General features: G+C 41.6%; 1 protein-coding gene across 2 annotated transcripts in view; it reads right to left on the reverse strand.

Annotated features, from left to right (window-relative positions):
* Positions 1 to 1,711: 1,711 nt before the first annotated feature.
* prrg3 (proline rich and Gla domain 3) overlaps positions 1,712 to 22,446 on the reverse strand; it is a 31,274-nt gene continuing 10,539 nt past the window's right edge. For both annotated transcript variants that reach the window (XM_084074703.1, XM_084074704.1), the window contains exons 4-5: positions 21,480 to 21,733; positions 1,712 to 2,925 (exon numbers count right to left, since the gene is read on the reverse strand). In XM_084074703.1, the coding sequence (XP_083930829.1) occupies positions 2,601 to 2,925; positions 21,480 to 21,733 (579 nt within the window). In that variant the 3' untranslated portion in view covers positions 1,712 to 2,600. The remainder of the gene's footprint in view (positions 2,926 to 21,479; positions 21,734 to 22,446) is intronic.

Here is a 22,446-nt window from a genome sequence, read left to right on the forward strand (position 1 = left end):
CTTCAGTTCCCAGACCACAGACAAGGTCAGAGAGAGAAGGATGAGGCTGGCTGGGCACTGCGTCAGGCACCCGGAACTAGTGGCAAGCAAACTGACACTGTGGGAGTCAACCCTTACTGCACAGCCAGGAGGGGAAAGAGGTGTGCCATCTATGTAGACACACTGCGGCTTGACAACGGAGCCAGTAGGAGGTGCACCACCTATGTAGACACACTATGGCTTGACAGCAGAGCCAGTAGGAGGTGCACCATCTACATAGACACACTGCGGTGTGACAGTGGTGGAGCCAGTAGGAGGTGCACCACCTACATAGACAGACTGCAGTGTGACAGCGGAGCCAGTAGGAGGTGCACCATCTATGTAGACACACTGTGGCGTGACAGCGGAGCCAGTAGGAGGTGCACCACCTATGTAGACACACTGCGGTGTAACAGTGGAGCCAGTAGGAGGTGCACCACCTATATAGACACACTGCGGTGTGACAGCGGAGCCAGTAGGAGGTGCACCACCTACATAGACACACTGCGGTGTAACAGTGGAGCCAGTAGGAGGTGCACCACCTATATAGACACACTGCGGTGTGACAGTGGAGCCAGTAGGAGGTGCACCGCCTACATAGACACACTGCGGCTTAACAGTGGAGCCAGTAGGAGGTGCCCCATATACGTTGACGCACTGCGGTGTGAAAGCTGAAGTAACAACACTGCAGAGCTCCAGACCATGATGCTAGTCAGGAGGGTGTGGAGGGCAGCGATTCAGGAGTTCCGAGTTGGTGTTGGCTAGACCACACTCTCACATCTCATCGCAGTTCCCATAACTTAAGGCCATGCTGGTGGTGATGTTTTGAGCCGTGTGTGTTCAGTTTTTCTTTAGGAGATGTGGGAGGTGACAGCTGGCAGTTAGCCAGAGGAGAAATGTCCTTTACGTTTGGACGGACCATGGACACATGGATGGACTGTCTCTCCACTTACACGTCACTGCTTTGTTCAATCAGAAACACTTTAAAATGTCCTCTTTTTAACCACCAGTGTCCCTATTCTGGGGATATGTTAAGGTGAAGACATTTGGTGTAGAGGGAAACACTTGGTGCAGAGGGAAACACTTGGACATTTGGTGTAGAGATAAACTCTGGGTGTAGAGGGAAACACTTGGCCATTTGGTGTAGAGGGAAACACTTGAACAGTTGGTGTAGAGGGAAACACTTGGTGCAGAGGGAAACACTTGACCATTTGGTGTAGAGGGAAACGGGTGGTTAGAATGAGACACAGGTGTCCAGAACCACTCCAAAACGGTGATTCCACTGCCACTAAAAATAACATTGAAGGCCCACTCCACCAAACCTCATGTTGTTTGTGTGGTAAATGTGTTTTAGAATTGCAGAGTGTCGACCGGCGTGTCACACCACGAAAGTGACGTCAAAAGTGACAAACAAAGCAAAACAAAGTGTTGTGGAGGATGTCTGTGGCGGTGCGGCGTTCTTCTGGAAACATGGAAGGCTGCACCCGCTTTATAAAATGTTACAGACTCTGAGGGCCATAATTTGCACAATTTAAGTACCAGGTCTTATGACTTCACTTAAGACCTGGAGGCGTGGCCAATGCTTTTTGGCTATTTTGAGTGGCCCAACGGCATTGGCCACGCCTCCAGGTCTTAAGTTGAAGGAGCAGTTCACCCAAAAAATGACTTATTTCCTATCAATTACACACCCCATGAAGCATTGAATTAATGGAGATTTTTTAGTTGTTGTCGCATTCCTAAGCCAATACTTTGATTATCGGTGGTCTCTCCTGTAGGAGACTCAAAGACTCTCCTTTGTGTCTCCTACCAGATACATTAGCATCTTTATTATTATCATCCAATTATTGGCTTAGGAATGCAACAAAAACTAAAAACTCTCCATGAATTCAATGCTGGGGTGTGTTAAGACCTGATACTTAAGACACTCAAAATAGGGCCCTGATTGTTTTGGAAGACGCACAAGACTACATCCACTTCCTTGTTTAAGTTTTGTGGCGTTAACCAAGCCCCCAGAACCGAGAGGGTAAAGTGAAGCTAGAGTCGCCTGGTGGCCGACTTTGGAAGTGCAGCTGGGGGCCCTATGCATGCAACGAATGAAAACAGTTTTGACCAATGGGCTCGACGCACGAGTTAGCATTACTGCGCATGCAAGACATAACTCGGAGGAGCCCCGTAACGTCATCATCCCCCCCCCCCAAAAAAGGGAGTATGCACTTGCCGAGCAACTCCATAGAAGAGAACGGGGACTTCTGGTTACCACTCTAGTTCTTTTATAACTCTGGTGGCGGTGAGTCACAGACAGTACGAACGCTCAGAACGTTGAGACACACGTAGCGCAACACTTGACGCTCACAATCATAAATTGGCCTTTAGTGTCAGCCCTGACTGAAATCAGTTTACAATGAGTGCTGGGACTGAAACACGCATTTTGTTGGTGTCCAAAGTGTCCTTTAAGCACTTTACGCTTCTAAAACACGTTAACCTAAAGCTCTTCAAAGAAAGAAACATTAGGTCTGGAGTGAGGGAACACCTCGTCTCCTTGTCTCTTCTTTCACTGCTCCTTGACACTTCTGTCTCCTAACTCACTTCCTCTTGCAGATCTCCTCATATGTGGGCGGGGCGTCACAGAAGGAGGTCCTGGTGGAGGTCTCGTCCCCGCTGCTCTCGGGGGCGTGGGCTCCCGTCACCTCCTCCCTGCTCGCGGGGGCGTGTCCTCCCGTCACCTCCTCGTAGCTAGGGGGCGGCGTGGCGCCCGACAGCCTGGAGGCCACCGACAGGGAGGCGGAGTCATGCACGTAGAGGGCGGGGCCACTCACCACCACGGTGGGACGGTGGGAGGAGGAGAGCGCCTCCTGGTGGGAGGGGGAGGAGTCTCTGTGGACCAGGATGCGAGGCGGGGGCAGGCTCCTGGACAGAGGAAAAATTATAATATTTAAATTAGATCTTCAACAGGGGGTCCGGGACCCCTAGGGGCTCCTCAGACTTAGTACATGGGGGGTCGCCAAATCTTTGTGTGATAGGATAGGAACTTTTGAATAAATGTTGTGACCTTGTAGATCAGCTATTTTCCGCAAAGAGGTTTGGTTTAGAGGGGGAAAGAATAACATTCCAAGTACAGAGCCAAAGGTCAAGTTTACAAAGTATTGAGGACCCTCTGGCGTCTGACATAGAAAGGCACACTTTTAAGGATTATGTGATTAAATGTCTGAAAATACACATTAACATGAATGCAATAGAAAAGGTAATGTGTAAACAAACAAACAAAACACACATTTACACAACACTTTTACAGTGCTCTCAAACAATACAACCGATGAAAAAGTCTAACCTGCAAATCAATTTTATACAATATGTAGTGGGGGTCCCCGTTTCATCTCTCTCTCAGCTAAGGGGTCCTTGGCCTAAAAAATGTTGAAGACCTCTGTATTAGAGGGTTTTGTATAGTTACGACGTTAGAGGGTTTTTGATACTGACATGACACTGACCATGATACTGACCATGATACTGACCATGATACTGACATGATACTGACATGACACTGACCATGATACTGACATGACACTGACCATGATACTGACCATGATACTGCCATGATACTGACCATGATACTGCCATGATACTGACCATGATACTGACCATGATACTGACCATGATACTGACATGATACTGACCATGATACTGACATGACACTGACAATGATACTGACAATGATACTGACCATGATACTGACATGATACTGACCATGATACTGACATGATACTGACCATGATACTGACATGACACTGACCATGATATTGACATGATACTGACCATGATACTGACATGACACTGACCATGATACTGACCATGATACTGACCATGATACTGACCATGATACTGACATGATACTGACCATGATACTGACCATGATACTGACATGACACTGACCATGATACTGACATGACACTGACCATGATACTGACCATGATACTGACATGATACTGACCATGATACTGACCATGAAACTGACCATAATACTGATACGGTGGTGTCAAATGTCTATGAAATCTATGAAAAAATTGAATCTGCAACACAATTTTATACAATATGTAGTGGGGGTCCCTGCTTCATATCTTTCTCTCAGGTAAGGGGTCCTTGACATGAAAAACGTATGAAAAGTATCGTTTTATCACTTGAGAAATATTGTTAGAGTCTGCCGTTTTCTCTCCCAGGCCGACACAGAAAGGCTAATGCATGCTTTTATCACTAACAGGATAGACTGTTGTAATAGGCTCTATGCACAGCAGCCATATTGTGAAGACATTCACAGGTGTTACCAATGAAACTAATGAAGGCTCTGTTCCATTTAGTGTAGCACAGTGGTTCTCAGATAGCACAGTGGTTCTCAGATTTTTCAATTTCCACGACCCCCATAACTCTGAGAGTGTACAAATGGAACCAAATGGACCCGTCTCAAAGTTACACACTCGTAAGGGGCCATTTGGAAACCCCTTAAGGAACCATGAGGGTCCCTGGACCCAAATTTTAGAGCCAATTGGTGTAACCGTGAGCCAACATGCACAATATCAGCACCCTGACTCCGTTTGACCAGAATGGAACAGAGCCTTCATTAGTATCATTGGTAACACCTGTGAATGTCTTCACAATATGGCTGCTGTGCATAGAGCCTATGCTCTCCTATCTGGTGTGCCGAAAAAAAGACGTTGTCCGGTTACAACTAGTCCAGAACGCAGCAGCACGCCTACTGACCAAGACCAGACGGAGAGCAAACATCACACCCATCTTAAGGTCACTCCACTGGTTGCCTGTTAGTTTTAGAATAGATTTTAAAGTCCTTTTATTGGTTTTTAAATCACTAAATGGAAACGCACCTGCCTATTAATCTGCAATGCTCTCTGGGTATGTGCCTGGTAGGGCTCTCAGGTCCTCTGGCACTGGTTTCTTACATGTTCCAGAGGCTAAAACTAGAGCTGAAAGCAGTGGTGTAAAGTAACTAAGTACATTTACTCAAGTACTGTACTTAAATACAATTTTGAGATATTTTGACTTCACTGGAGTATTTCCAATTTCCAGTACTTTTACTTCTACTCCACTACATCTCAGAGTGTACTTTTACTCCACTATTTGACAAGTTTGGTTACTAGTTACTTTGTAGATATTGATGATTATTACAAAACATACATTAACGACTTCAGCCCTACATACATTTCGAGCCATTTGAAAATAGCAGATCTAGAAGCTTTTTTTTTTTTTTTAGATATTTTTTGGGCTTTTATGCCTTTATTTGGACAGGACAGTAGGCTGACAGGAAATGGGGAGAGAGATGGGGGGGAGACATACAGCAAAGGTCGTCAGGAACGGGAGTCGAACCCGCGACACGCTGTCAAGCTGGATTACCAGCATGTGGTATGCGCCTGGACCGATAGGCCAGCGGACGCCCCACAGATCTAGAAGCTTTGTGAGCTAGTAGATCGGCTATTTTCAAAGGATTTTTAAACATTTGAAAACTTGTGAAATGGGACATTTTGCATAGTACTTTCTACTTTTGGTACTTTTGTAATGCGAGTATACTTTTTCCACCACTGACTAAAAGGCACAGAGATTCAGCCTTCAGCTACTATGGTCCTACAAAGTGGAACAGCCTGCCTGTCTCTGAATCCATGGACACCTTTAAAATAAATCTTAAGACACACCTTTTTAGCATTGCCTTTACCTAGGTTTTAGCATTACTCCTTTTTTATTACATTTTCTTTTCCCCTTTGTTTTATTTAAAAAGTTGATTGTCCTTTTTCCTTTCATTAATGTTTTTAAAATGTTTATTTATTTGTGAAGCGCATTGGGTTGCACTTGCTGTATGAAATGTGCTATATAAATACACTTTGATTGATTGATTGGCCCCTGTATTAAATAATATTTCAAATATTAAAAAATGTATTCTGAACGTGACCAGATAGTCTTAAAGCTATAATGTGGCCCAGTGGTTCCCAAACATTTTACCTCGAGACCGTACAGAGAAATGTGATGTCTCCCCTGAACCCAAAGTAGTGTTTTTTTTACCTTTATCATTTATGTTTTATAAATTGTTTGGGAAGATGAAATACATGAAAATAGTAACAGAAAGAAAATCTAAATCAAACCCCCTTCAAGGATTAATCAATATCAGTCACCAGAAGCAGGGACGTGTGTTTTCAATGAGGCTAACATGGATAAAATGGAGTTTGCTTCTGATCAAATGAATATCAAATATTATCTAAATACCGGTATCTAAATACTGAATCAAGCAATTTGAAAACTGTCTGTGGTGACTACAAGATGTCTACAACTGTCACTAATAATAATAATAATAATAATAATAATAATAATAATAATATCTCGGATTTCAGATTTAAATTTTCTACAATATGAATAAATAAAGATATTAACTGGAATACAGACTGTGCCCGCTGTCAGTGGAGTACAACCCACGCACACACACACGCGTACACACACAGAAACAAGTGTTAATATTTGAACACCGATATCTATGAAAGGAGATAAGTTCAGCTAAAAACAGACACATCAGTTTTCCAATGCTACTCTGGTACACGCACGCACACACGCACGCACACGCACACGCACACGCACACACACACACACACACACACACACACACACACACACACACACACAGTGCACCTGTTGTGCTCGCTAGTACAGGGTTTCTCAAAGTGGGTGCCGTAGACCCTCTAGACTTAGTAAAACTGAGTTGTACTGTACTTGTACTTGGTGCATTCTTTTTCCATCTACACCAAATCGCAGATGTACAAGCTCACAACGTGTGGCGTTGCAGGGCGTTGTGACCTTGTAGATCGGCTATTTTTGACGAATGTTCCCCCAGAATAGAGATGCTGGGGTTCAAGTGGTTAAATATCAAGTATAAAGTTATTGTAAATCTGTCCTAAATGGAAACAGATATTCTATCAAGTTTTCCCTGGTGACATACTGTATATTTATGCACCGTAATATGACATAAATGTAAGGTGCTATAAAAGTAACAATGTCATTCAAGGGTGATGTGGATGAAAAATATATTTACAGGGGTGATAAATACAATAATAATACAAAGTTATTTACAGGGGTGATAAATACAATAATAAAAATATATTTACAGGGGTGATAAATAAAATAATAATAATAAAAGGTTATTTACAGGGGTGACCTGAGACAAAAAGGTTTGAAAACCACTAATCTAGTAGGTGATTGGATCAAATTATATTTGAAACATTTGAAAAATAATTTGTCATATAATTTACCTTTTATTATCGTGTGAAAACCTATCTATATTTCAAATTTTTCATAATCAATTATTAATAAGAAAAATAGCCCTATTTTATACTTATGACAGTGCTGTGCTAGTAAAAATAGCTGATCTACAAGCTTACAAGGCGCCGCATCTTGTAGATCTTGCAGATTGGCTATTTTGACTACTGTGACCTTTATTAACCATTCCAGACCACGACTGGAGCGGTGTACAACACAGATAGGAGGTCCCCTTCACTCAGGGACCTTTTAAAACAAGAAACACACAGAAGTGTAGAAAACTGTATATTTACTTGTGGCGACGCGAGAACTACCTTTTCTGCGCCATGGTGAACTCAGAGCAAACTCGACCGTGTTAGCAGGCCCTTGGCCTCCGGGGAAATGGCGGCTAAATTTTGATCTAAGTCTGGTCACCATCCGTAAGCTCTTTAATAACCAGATCCACTATCACAATACCCAGTCCCCGACTTAAGACAAAACTGTGTATATGAGGATAACTGTGTTATAAGAAAGACAGGGGGCAGAGGGGCCCCCTACACTTACTGGCCAGCTTCAACAGAAAATCAACTTGACCTTCACTCAGTCAAAAGACCCCATTGAAACAACCTATCCTACTCCTCTGACTAGAGAAATGCACTGAAACTCATGCGTTACACCAACCCACCATCCCCATGGCCTGCTACCCAGACCTTCACTCACTCTTACGTACAGTCACACACAGGGATAATGAGTCAACACATGCAAACCATCTCACTCTTTAAGCCACCTTGCCAACTCTCAGCACATTGTCATAGCACACCGTCATTGCAATACACCTAAATGCTTACAATTCATTGCATACAAAACATTGCACTCCTAAAACATTTGCTCAATACATCACTCCGCCCAGCTTTGTATCAAACGTTGGCATCAACTTTAGCATCAGTTACAAATCTCTACCTGTATGGGGTGTGTATAGAATGTGTATGTATGTCGCCGTAGTGTGGAATTCTCATACTCACCGAGGGCTTGGTGGTGTCCTTCAGAAGAAACCCCTAGTCTAATTATCTTTATAACACTAACTCAGAAAATGAGGCTTTTTGAAAGATTAAAAGCTTCCCTTTATTTGCTCAGTTCATAGTGGGATTACAGATGTGTATTTAACAATACAAAATACAAATACAAAATACCAATAGAAATGAAATCAATAATGTTTCATGTCTGTCTGGTTTCCAAATGCCTTAATTTAGGCTTGTCCTAAACTAATTTAGAATTTAGATTAAAAAGAGGAGGTTCCATTTAGATCTCATTCAGCCTGAAATACAGTCTAAATTTGGTAATTCCAAAAATGTCCTTAAAGTAGCACTAAATAGGTTTAATCTCAAAATAGAGACATTTACCCTTTTTGATTTAATTAATTGTTAAAAGTAATATTTTACCATCTTAATTTAATTAATTATTTACCTTCTTAATTTATTTAATTCTTTACCTTCCTCCATGTGGAGCCAAGACTGCTTAACATCTGAGCAAGGTGCAAGAGAAGAAGCCCCAAAAACCTAAGAGCCCAAGGGGCCCAAAGGGCCCCCAACAGCCGTCCAAAACCTCCCAAGTCTCCCTCAGCCTCTGTCTCCCCAGCCTCTCTAAAAAACCCGCTTGATGCTCTCGTGAGCGCCCCTTTATACGGTAGTACGGTCTAAAGGAAGTTCTCCAGATATCAGTGTGTGTATGTGAGTGCACGTAAGTGTGCACATGGGTGACTTTTCAAAAGTTAAGAAAGTCAGTGTGTGTGTATTTGCGTGCACATAGGCGTGCATGCCTTATTCTTAGAAGTCAGACGCTATAGGTGATTCTCAGAAGTCAGTGTGTCTGCATGTGGGTGTATGTGTGACTTGTCCAACAGCTACCCACACACACAAAAAATGCTTACTTTGCACCTTGCACGACATTATCAGCATTGCCATATATGGGCATACTGAGGGGTTAAATGTCCTCCGAAATGTTTCTTATACCTGAGCATAATTCAGTAAATGCAATTATACTGCATATTATCAGCAATTATATATGATTAAATTAAATCATTAATCAGAAAATCAAATGATTCACACTTTCATGTGTGCATGTAACATTTGGTTAAAACTATCAGATCTTGGGTACTCGTTGACCCCACTGATCAGCCATAGATGCAGGCTGTATGTCACGTACGCCGCGAGTGCAGCTCACATACAGGAAATGCACGTAAAGGAAATGGAGGCCTCTGCCTGCTGCAAGCCTTCGAGTGCACCTCAGCAGTCATTTCAACCAGTCAATATCATATTCTTTCTTTAGGCAAATCAAGTGATAACATAATTTAAAGCCTATATCCTAAAGTGAGCTGTTCAACATAAATTACGTTCTAATACATCTCCAGATGTTCAACACCTTGTAGATTGGTTTGATTATTGACTACTGTGTGAGCATGTAGATCGGCTATTTTGACTACTGTGAGCTTGTAGATTGGTTTGATTATTGACTACTGTGAGCATGTAGATCGGCTATTTTTACTACTGTGAGCTTGTAGATCGGATTGAAGATTGAATACTGTGAGCATGTAGATCGGCTATTTTCGTCACATTCCAAGCTTTTGACAAATCTTGACGTTTTGGCTTATATGCCCAAAATAGGTTTGCAAGGTTGGAAGTGTGTGTGTGTGTGTGTGTGTGTGTGTGTGTGTGTGTGTGTGTGTGTGTGTGTGTGTGTGTGTGTGTGTGTGTGTGCGCGCGCGCGACCGCGCGTGCTCTCACAGCAGGCAGTCTGGTTCAGCCATATGTTGTGTACTCTGGTTCAATTATCCTCTATGGGACCCCCACCCCCTTCTATCCCCTAGATTCCATCCTCCAAGACCCTCTCTTCTCCCCTCCCCTCCCCTCCCCTCCAAAAGTACTCATTGTGCAGAATGTCCCATTTCACAAGTTCAAAATGTATTAAAAAAGCATTGTGATTTTGTAGATCTGCTATTTTCAAATAAATATAAATATATATACGGCTGAAGTGGTTAGTGTGGTTTGTAATAATAATCAAAATCTACAAAGTAACTAGTAACTCAAGTTACTAGTTTTTTTTACTTTAAAGGGTTAGTTCAGATTTTTTGAGTATTTTCTGTAGGAAATACTTTCTATTAATGTAGTGGTTGCAAAGGTATTAATTGATTGCCCGAGTCCCGTGGTCAGAGTTATGGTCCGTTTCTGATAAATATGAATGTAGTTCCGGTAGATTAGTACATTTGGTGGGGGCCGCTCATTAAAAATAAATACATTTTAAAAAATAGCGTCATTTGTATTGTTGACCTATTTCTACCATATAGAGCAGGTTTCGTTCAATGTCGACCCCTCTGTCACATAATACTATTTTTTGTGTCATATATTGTGTGCGTGAGTAGGCTGCCGCGGCGCAGTGATTCTGGACACAAACATTAGTACCATGTGACAGAGGGGTCGAAATTGAACGAAACCTGCTCTATATGGTAGAAATAGGTCAACAATACAAATGACGTTAGTTTTTTTAATTTATTTATTTTTAATGAGCGGCCCCCACCAAATCTACCGGAACTACTTCATATTTATCAGAAACGGACCATAACTCTGACCACGAGACTCGGGCAATCAATTAATACCTTTGCAACCACTACATTAATGGTAAGTATTTCCTTCAGAAAATACTCAAAAAATCTGAACTAACCCTTTAACATAAATATGTTAAATAAAAATGTACATGTTCTAGGGGATAGAAGGGCTTTTTTCAGTATTTACAATTTTCAATACTTTTACTTCTACCCCACGACATCTCAGAGGGAAATGGTGTACTTTTACTCCACTCCAATTATATGAAAACTTGAGTTACTAGTTACTTTGTAGATTTTGATTATTATTACAAACCACACTAACCACTTCAGCCGTATATATATTTATATTTATTTGAAAATAGCAGATCTACAAAATCACAATGACCCCAAATGTCCCCACAAGTATATTTGAGAAATAGACCATATTCCTGGTCCTCACAAGAGAAATGGTTGTTTTACGGTTAAAAAAGTTTTTTTGAGATATTTTTACAATTAGAAAAATATTCAGCTTGTGTTTAGGGTTAGGATTAGACATTTAGATGTTAGGTTTAGGGGTTGGGTTTGAGTTTTCCCTATTTTAAACTTAATTGTGTGCCTATATCGCACACCGATAGATTGCCGACCTACAAGCTCATAAAGCGTCACAGCGTGAGGCCTTGTGAGCTTGTAGATCTGCTATTTTTCAGCAATTGTTCTGCTATTTTGTCATCCAAAAATGTTTATATCCTCACAAGTATAGTAATACAAACATAGTGTGTGTGTGCTGTAGATAAGCAGGCTCTTTTTGGACTGCAGGTAAACAGGCCTACACACAAACAAACACACACACACACACACACACACACACACACACACACACACACACACACACACACACACACACACACACACACACACACACACACACACACACACACACACACACACACACACACACACACGAACCAGCCTGTGTGTGACACACAGGCTGGTTCCTATGAAGATTAAAGTGAAGAGTTTGAGGGTCCTTTTTCTTCGACCATAGTAACATAACATAAAGAGGAAAAATAAAGGACTTAAACAAGCTGCACCTTTTACACCGTATGACATTATTTGTTCGTAGATCAGTGGAAGTAATAAATGCTGACTTGACATGAACACCTTTGGACAGCTCACGCTCTAAACTCAGTGTCCTCACATAACTTCAGAAAAACAAGCCTACTACGTTTATTTCAATAACAACAGCTGATTACATAAAAAATCTTCACAGACGCTCTTTTCAGAGCCAGGACGTCTTATCGTGGACCACATGTTGGAGTTCTCAGACCGTCCTCGACTTTATTTAGTATCCAGGTTGTAGATTAACTTTCCACTGGGCACAATGACGTGTCCAATGCAAGTCTATGAGGAGAGAGAGTATAAAAGACGACTGTACCACACAGTATCTTCAGTCACTCTGTTCCAGAATGAAGGCTGCTGGAGCTTTGGTTGTTCTGCTGTTGTGTCTCTCTGAGGCTGGAGCTCAGGGAGAGGGAGGGTCGGTCGATGAGAGACACAACAATGTAGAACCAGCTACCCTCTTACAACCTGACCTCTGGACTGAGCTGAGGGAGCTGAGAGACATGGTGCACAGCCTGGGAACCACCGTGGTGGAAATGAGAGGCGAGACCAGAGAGAGCCTGAGCAACGTGGAGGGAGAAGTCAAGGAGCAAAGGAACTCAGTGAGTGATCTTCGGGTGGAGCTGGGCATCACCAAACATGAGATGGATGGGATGGCAAAGGAAAATGCAGGTCAGGATGTTTAAGAAGCTACATGCTTGTTGTGCAAAATGTGGTTTTAAGTTGTGAAGATACAGGCTGATTTTCCAATATGTAACCGTTTCGCTGTAATTTTCTCTTCAGAAATGGTTGCCAAATTGAGTGCCGGTGAAAAAGAGCTGAAAGACCTTCAGGCCAGACTGAGCAGCAGTGAGACCTACGTCCAAGTGCTTCAGTACAGACTGGGTACCACTGAATACCAAGTCCAACTCCTTCAGACCAGGCTGGGTTCCACTGAAGACCAGGTCCAGGTCCTACAGACCAGACTGAGCAGCAGTGACAAAAATGTGGAGGCCTTGAAGAAAGAAAGTGAAGGTAATTAGAACAAAATGATGTTCAGTGGATGCAAGGAGAGTGTTGAAAAATGACTAACTTTAGCGTTAATTCATTTTAATAATTTGAGAATATATGCTGTGTTGATAATGTAATTTGAAGAAGTTGTGAAGGTACAGGCTGATATTTAATCGTTTCGCTGTAATCTTCTTCTCTTCAGAAATGGCTGCCAAATTGAGTGCCGGTGAGAAAGAACTGAAAGACCTTCAGGCCAGACTGAGCAGCAGTGAGACCCACGTCCAGGACCTACAGACCAGACTGGGTACCACTGAAGACCAGGTCCAGGGCCTACAGACTAGTCTGGGTACCACTGAAGACCAGGTCCAGGTCCTACAGACCAGACTGGGTACCACTGAAGCCCAGGTCCAGGTCCTACAGACCAGACTGGGTACCAGTGAAGACCAGGTCCAGGTCCTACAGACCAGACTGAGTACCAGTAATTAGAACACAATGATGTTCAGCGGATGCAGGCAGGAGAGGACAGTGTTGAAAACATGACTTATGTTAGTGTTAATTAATTTTAATTACTTAATTTGATGCTTGGAGAAGATATAGTTTTGATAATGTAATTGATTGTATATTTGACCCATATAATCCACATAGGAAAGCTTACCCTAAATGTGTATTTATGATTGATTTAATATTAATGTTGTGGATTTCAGCCCATCTTGCTCAGCTGTCCACCGTAGAGACCAGGCTCACTGTCACTGACAACAAAATGCAGGAACTGTGGAGTAAGTATGTTTATAAAAATGTTACATTTAGATTAAATACTGATGTTGTTAAGCATTATATTTCCCAGATTATTTATTTTTAAAATAATTATATGAATCTGTTGTATGCAGGTAAATGGGGCTTTAATATAGGGCTGATAATATAATATATGCTTTTTTAATATTATTAACAGTTTGATAATGTTCCTGTGTTAACAGATAAACCACAGGTGGCCTTCTCTGTTGGTTTGGGTTTTGGATATGTTGGACCATTTGGTTCTGACACCACTCTGGTCTATGAGAAAATCTTCTCTAACATCGGCAACGCTTACAATCCATCTACAGGTAGGTGGTGATTAAGTCATGTTATGTACTTTACAAAATTAATTAACTCTCACCAACTAATTACGCAATTACATATTGTCACTGTCAGGTGGAAACCTTGTATGTCCAAAACTGTTACCTTTTCAGGAAATGGGAAAAAAATAAGCTGTTTTCCAATGGATCCAATGTAGTTATTATTTATTCACAAGCTCTTATTAATACTTTTCATTGTTTCAATATTTATAAAACCCACATACACACTTCAACCGTGCGTCTCTGTTTTGGGCATGACATTACAGGCAAAAAAAGAAACAAATCTAAAATCGTTATAACAAATCTAAAAAGCATGATGTGACATGCTGTGAGCTTGTAGATCTGCTATGTTTGCTACTTGTGTGTGACACTGTCATATGAAGAAGTATAAAATATCAGACATGTTCAAATCTAAAATCGTTTTCTGACTTTTTCTTTTTTTTTTAACAGTCATGTAAATAGTTCCCATTGAAATCAATAGTCAGGAAGGGATTGAGAGAACTTTAATATCCTTTGCATGTGTATTTGTGTTTGTGTGCGTGCGTGCGTGCGTGCGTGCGTGCGTGCGTGCGTGCGTGTGTGTGTGTGTGTGCGCTCAAAGGTATCTTCACAGCTCCTGTGAAAGGAGTTTATCACTTCAGGTTCACTGCAGCTCTCTGGGATGCATCATCAGAGCGTGTGGTTATCGCGATGTATAAAAATGATCAGAGACTCACGTGGAGCCAGGGATTCCATAATCACGGATACATGGAAACCGTTTCTAGTGGAATGATCATAGAGCTGGAAGACGGAGACACAGTTTACATGAGTTTACCATATGGCTACAGGCTCTATGATGACTCAGGCAACCAAAACATATGGAGTGGTGTTCTGGTCTATTCTATGTAACACTGCTTCTGGTACCATTACTTTATAGAGTGTATTCTATGTAACACTGCTACTGGTACCATTACTTCATAGAGTGTATTCTATGTAACACTGCTACTGGTACCATTACTTTATAGAGTGTATTCTATGTAACACTGCTACTGGTATTACTCAATCAGTGAATAAACACATATTCAAACGCACTATTGTCTGTTTATTGTATGTTTTAATGATTCTTTTTAACACAAAATATTCAGCTGGAATTCCAAAGATGTTTTTACATGCAGTATATTGTGGCTGTCAGGTGGAAACCTTGTATGTCCAAACTGTTACTTTTCAGGAAAAAAAAACCTGGGTTTAACCACTTTCAACCTGGTGACTATGGGGACTATGGGCATGTCCTTATAGATTAAAGATTTTAAAATTATTATAATTATAATTACTAGACCATACCCGGTCGGCGCAGCGCATCCGTGGGGGGATATGCGCACATGATCTGGCAACCCGGGAGGCAGTTTGTCCCATAGCTGGGCAGCCGCAGCTATGGGACGACATTCTTTGACACAAAAACGCTAATAAGAAGCTGAGATTTGATGAAATTGAAAAACGGGCTTCACAGTTAAGTTCAGATGGTAATGGTCAATGGCTGAGTGCAAAATCAGAGCAATTGGTCCAGCCAGTGGGGAGAACCGGGTAGCTTCACCACCACCACCACTACAAACGCACGCACAGAGGTTACTAGAATTATAGTAGGATAATTGTTTTTTCAAAGATAGCAAACATAGCCAATCTGCAATCTTGTAGATCTGCTATTTTAGAAACTTTTGTGTGCCACTGTCTACTGTCTGACGAAATATAAAGTAGGGCATTAATGTATATACAAAAAACAAAAACATAAATATAGCTGCAAGCAGCGATAATACGGGGCCAGGTAATGAAGAGAGAAAAAAGAAAGAAGCAATGATAAGTAATATGCACAATAAGCCATAGAAACATAGAATACTGAACTTGAGAGAAAGAAGACCATGCAATTAACATGAGGATTTTAAACCCTCACTAACCCTAACCTCAGTAAAACAACGCCTAAGCCTATCCTCAAGACACACTATGTGTTATCCGAATAATGCCAAATCATGATCACCTCAATGCATTGTCGTGGACAGGGATCGAACCAGCAACCTACGGACTCCAAGACTGCCTTTCTTCTCATTGAGCTAGATATATGGCCTCCCTGATAGTGTCTGTTGATATTTATAAGTATTTCCGTTCATTTTGAACCAGGCCTCTGTGTCCCGAACTACTCTAGATCACTGGTTCACAAACCATTTACCAATAAAGGCATTTTTGTGTCTCCTCAGAACGAAAACTAGTGAAAGTAGCCGATCTACAAGCTCACAAAACGTTGCTATCTGAAAAGTTGTGAGGTTGTAGATCGGCTATTTTCAAAATGAAGTATATCATACATTAAAAGAGAGACAAAACTATAAGTAATATGCACAATAAGTAGTAGTAGTAGTAGTAGTAGTATTTTATTTTGATCTTAGCAGGATACATTCAACATATCATCATATCATGTCATGTATGATTAAGACCAAAAAGGAGTAGGCTGAAGCCAATGATCTAGTGAAAACGGAGGTCAGACAGATTATCATCTGTTAATTTCACGCAAATAGCTGAAAAATCCTGGGTTTAAGTGTTTTTCAAACTGCTCAAAATCTAAAGGACAATCTAAGGGCGGAGCTTACTGGTAAAAGTGATACATGTGTTCCTCATGAGTCAAGGCACATGTGTAAGCAGGTTTAATGGCTGTCGGCCAAACGAGGCATGACTTTTGCCTGTTTAAAGTTTGCATTTTCAAAAAATTGCTATAGCACCCCCGTTTGACCAATTGGAGTGAGATTGGTTTCAGTGATATTTGAATGACCCTGTACATTACTGCAAATTTTCAAAGAAATGTGAGTCTGCATGTATGTGTTAGGGGCAGATGAATAATTGTCATAAAACTGCAATATTCATTGGCTCATTAAAGCTTAATTTTTCACTTAGAAAATGATAAAAGAAAGGACGCTCAGCTTCCAAATCCCGCCGATTTTCGCCGTTTTTTTTTCTCACACGCCGTTAGGAGAAGCCCCCAAGGTTGGTGCTGCACTGCTTTTATCCGCCAGATTTGGACGTTCACTGCATATTTTGCACCGTTACGGTGCGTTCATCATCGGTGACGAGTGCCTCTAACAGCCGCTGCGTGCACGCAGCGAGGCGATGCGAGGCGACGCGAGGCAACAATCACACGAGCATGTGCAGCATGCGTCCCCTTCCCCTGCGCCTAATGGCTTTTATTTTTTAGTTTTGCTAAAAAATAAAAGCTTGGAAATTCCTGTCCCAGCTGTTGGTACGCAAAAGCGACTCGCGTCGTCTGATGTGGTGCGCATTATTTATTTTGGGTGCGCATGCGCACCTGCGCACCAGTTATGTGCAGCCCTGTATAATGATTAAATATGTGGATTATTAACTCATTCACTGCCAGAATTATTTTGGCCGCGTTTGCCCACTGCCAAGATTTTTCATTGAAAAAAAAAGTACTCAGGAGCCGAGATACAGCATTTTTAAGTTTTAAGTTTACAAGGAAGTGGATGGGAGTCTAGATCTTCAAAAAATCATATCTCCTTGGTCTTTGGGTGAAATAAAAAAAAGAAAATGTAAAAAAATAAATATATATATATATATTTTTTTTTTAAGTCGTTTTAGTCGTTCTAGGCAGGCATGGCTTAGGGACAGAAGTCGTTTTAGTCGTTCTAGGCAGGGAATTAGTTAAAGAATCATCTACATGTGGATTATTGAAAAAACTTTTACTATCTAAAACTTGGATTCATAAATGAGGGGATCATTTAGATGATGAATGAACCCCTCACTTCTGAATCCAAGTCCCTTCTTTAACCGAATACAATATTCTGCTTAGAAAACCATAGCTTGCATATCGTCAGTGTCGGTTATCTCCGTATTATAAATTTAAAATGTTTTTTCCCTGTAAATGAATGTCATTCATGTTCATTCGTGTATTTTCAGGCAGTTAACAACTTAAACCCTCAATAATTAAACGTGTATATTTGGTATTTTTTCACTATACAGCAGGGCAGGAATTTCACTTCGGCCACGGCCGAAGTGAAATCGAAAAATGACATGCCCTACGGCCACAGTGGCCTTGCCCTTGATGCCCTTTGCCTGCACTGCCCCAGCTGATTTCACCGCTTCTCCTCAGCCCTATCTTCCTGTCGATACGCTAGACACCACCAGTTGTCTGGTTGAGATTCTAAATTCTTATTGGACAACAGCAAGTGAAACGCTGCACATACAATCAGTGGTACTGTAGGTTTGATTTCAAGCCTAGATATTAATCGCACGCAGCCTAAAATGCCGCAGAAGCCAAGCAACTCTTTTGACAGAGAGAGGGGGAGGGAGAGAGTGAGAGAGAAACAGAAAGACAGAGAGAGATTATGAAAAATTAATAAAACCTGTTGGATGACATTGATAATAACATTAATGTGTATTAGCCATAGAGTTAAAAATAATAGAGAGGGCACCGGATATCCCCTCCCATCCACTTGCATTGAATTGCTCACCCAGCGCATGAGGCGAATTCACCCCTTCTTCCGGGTTGGAAATGTTTAATCCCCTGCACAAATACCAGGGCTCTGGCCCAGAAGTTTCCTCGACCCCAGGGGAGGACTGGCCATTTGGCGTATCGGGCAGATGCCCGGTAGGCTGCTGGGCCAGTTTTAGGATTATTACGGTCATTTCCGGGTCGCACGGCCCAATTATTAGTTACGTTAATGTTTGGGCTGGGATGCTTCCCAGCAGGGGCCTCAGTGCGGCTGAAGAGTTCATGTTCAGCCTAGGTGCTGGGCTGAAACAGTGAAAGCCCCCCCCCCCCCCCCCCCCCGTTGACAAAACGGACTCCCAGCCCCCGTTGACAAATACACATTAATTTGGGGTCCTTGACATGACAATGTTTGAGAACCACTGACTAAGAAGAGAAAGTGAATTTGAACCTTCATGCAGTAGCACGTGTCAACCACTAGGGGTCCTATCAGACAACAGGATATATCTCAACAAGAGAGCAGGGAGACCAAATACAACCAGAGGCGCTGTATTGATAAACAACGGGATATTAATGGTGGGCGTGACCAGTTGATGACATCAGGAGGTTAAATATCAATTCCATGTTCATATTAGCTAAATTCCTTTTTGGGGATTTAATTAACTAAGCATTTAATGTGTTGTTAGTTGACAGTTATAAGTTGCTCTGAGGAAGACCAAGAATGCATATATTGTAAATGTAATTTTCTGACAGTCTATTTAAGTCTATATCAAGTTTACTATTTAGAAGAACTCCATGAAACATTGCATTTATTTATAAAATAGAGCAGGGGTCTTCAACAGGGGCCGGGACCTCTAGGAGGTCCTCAGGATTACTACAGGGGGCCGCCAAATCTTTGTGTGAAAGGATTTTTTTTTGTGTATTTTTTACATTAACCACTTGAATCCCAGCATCCCTATTCTGAGGAGAACTAAGGGAAAAAAGAGCAGACTAAGTACAGAGTGAAAGGTCAAGTTTACTAAGTATTGATGGTTTAAGTGGTTAAATGTCTGAAAATAAACATTAACATGAATCTAATCTGAGTTCCCAGAAGTTTTCGCCAGCTCTCGCATACAAACTGGAGGGGCGAGGAAACTTCTGGGCCAGAGCCCTGGTATTTGTGGACGGTAGGGGTGTGCCGATACACTAATTTCACGAAACGATACGATACGATATTGGGCTCACAACTTCGATACAATTTCGATACGATACGATACGCACTTTTTTTATTATGACAATATATGGGGGAGAAAAAAAGCAAATGCAAACAAATAATTCTGTTTTTGCATTATTCAGACATGCAAACTTGTAGCTTTTCAGCTCCAATAGCCGTTTTGAATCCAAATAGGGCAATAGTGTGACACCTGACCCGAAAAAAAACAACCAACATGTTGTCACCCTTTTCACCTCGGGGCTGTTTGCATGCCTGATTATTATGATTGTAAAAAAATTTTTTTTTTTTCTTTTTTTTTTTTTTAAATGATTTTTTTTTTCCAAAACGATACATATCGTCACGAAAACGTATCGCATTTACATGCAACACCCACTGCATGTGGATCCCGCCCCCTTTTCTTCATTGGCTGTTGATTTGAATCAGAACGCAGTGGCCGCGCCCCTGCTGTCCAGGCTCTGAGGCGAAGTCTCCCAGACTGACATGAATCCAACATGTCAAACAAGTCTATGACGCTATCTATGAAATCTATGAAAAGGTTTAATCTGCAACACAGTTTTATACAATATGTAGTGGGAGGTCCCTGTCTCTCAGCTAAGGGGTCTTTGGCCTGAAAAACATTGAAGACCCCTGAAACAGAGCTTGAGAAAGAAGCTACTTCAGTAGAGTGCAGAGTTAAAAAGAGATGGAGATTTTGCAACTACTAGGACTGCGGAGTTATACAGATATCTTCATTTATTTGCTCTTGAACAGCTGAAGCACTCTTTTCTAGTCTAAACTAAACGCATTGTAGTGGAAAATATAACGTTGTCACTTTGCAAATGTGTGTGAATAGCCTTCATGGGTGAGATCGCTGGTTAACTTTAGTATCACAGACACACTGAGAGATTATTATTTTAAACCCAAAATTGAACATTAGCTTTTACAAATTCGGAGAGATGTGGTAACCTAGGCTACTTATAGGATGTCAAATCCCAAGAATGGTCTTTCCCCAGACACACCGCCATGAAACTAGCCAGCCTCCTCCTGTGGCGTGCCATCAAGTTAAATATATGATTCTGTGGGTTGTATGATGTTATATCTGTGTATCTTGACTTATGCCTTTGAAGGGCTCAATATTTAAATGTTTTTTTTCTGTGGATTGTATGTTAATCTGTATATTAATTTATGCCCTTGAAGGGTTCAATGTTATGCAATAATATCTGTATTTTGCAACCTGAATACAATAGCATTGCAATAAATGGTTAATCCTGACAAAGGTGTCTAACTGAACTCTGTTTATGTGCAGCAGCTACATGAGTTGGTGCAAGTGATCTATGCAAAGTGGGTGGTTGTCTTCTATTGCTCTGTAGCCTGCACACCAATTCACTATTCAGTGCCAACAATGGCTGTTCTTCCTCAGGAAGATGAGGAAGCTTCAGGTTCGACCATCAATCCTGCAGGCTTTCTACAAGTCCTTTGTGGAATCCATAATGAATTTCAACATCACAGCGTGGTTTAGCATGATGTGTGCCTCACGACAGGGTTGTTAAGATCAGTGGTTAAGATCACTGGGAGGACTTGAATTAACACATAATAACATTTTGTTCACAAAGAAAAATATGTTTCATAGTGTTCCTTTAACAAACAAACAATAAAGCTCCTGGTGTGTTAAGGCCCTTTAATTGCTATCATTTGTAAGACCATTCATCGGCAATTAAACCATCATCCTACCTGTTGGCTCCTGCGATGCGATTGGAGGAGGTGGTCAGGTACCGGGGGGCGTGTCCTCCTGCGTAGGGGGCGTGTCCTCGCCGACGGGTGGCTTTGTGCAGCTGACACCGCCACAGGAGGAAGAGAGCGATGATGATGAGCAAGGCCACGCCCAGCAGCGGTACCACCATGTACACCGTGTCCGCACGATGTTCCCCGCGACCGCCGTCTCCTCCGCTCACCGTGTACACGCTACGAGACTTCCAGAACTCCATCTGGAGGGAAATGACATCACAGTGATGTCACAACGACATCACAACGACCTGCATCACCGCCGATCACCGTGTACACGCTACGAGACTTCCAGGACTCCATCTATGGACATATGACTTCACAATAATGATGTCACAATGACGTCATAACAACCTGCGTCACCGCCGCTCACTGGGCCTGTCACAATAGGCTCCATGCACAGCAGCCATATTGGGAATGAATTGGGCCCCTTCCTTACTTCCTTCACAGGTGTTACCAATAATACTAATTAAGGTTCCGTTCCATTTAGTGTAGCACAGTGGTTGGGACGATATGAAAATGTCATATCACGATAATGGTGGCCAAAAATATCACGATTACGATATTATCACGATATTAGCGCGCTGCTTAGAAAATGTCATATCACGATAATGGTGGCCAAAAATATCACGATTACGATATTATCACGATATTGGTGGCGAAAAATATCACGATATTAGCGCGCTGCTTATAAAATTCTGAAAATGCTAGAAAAATAGTGAAATCACATGACCTGTCATTTCTGTTAAAGAATATTTATTGTCTTGTCACACTAGGCAATTTGTAAACATCCAAGACTGTCTCACATGGAGGTAGAGAAAGACAATGTAAACATACATTTTAATAACACCACAAGTAATCTCTCAACTTCAATTATTCACAATAAGGTCTCTTCTCTTTACATAAAACACAATAT

Source organism: Gymnoscopelus microlampas (genome assembly GCF_963454915.1).
Source record: "Gymnoscopelus microlampas genome assembly, chromosome: 12".
Taxonomy (NCBI): Eukaryota; Metazoa; Chordata; class Actinopteri; order Myctophiformes; family Myctophidae; genus Gymnoscopelus; species Gymnoscopelus microlampas.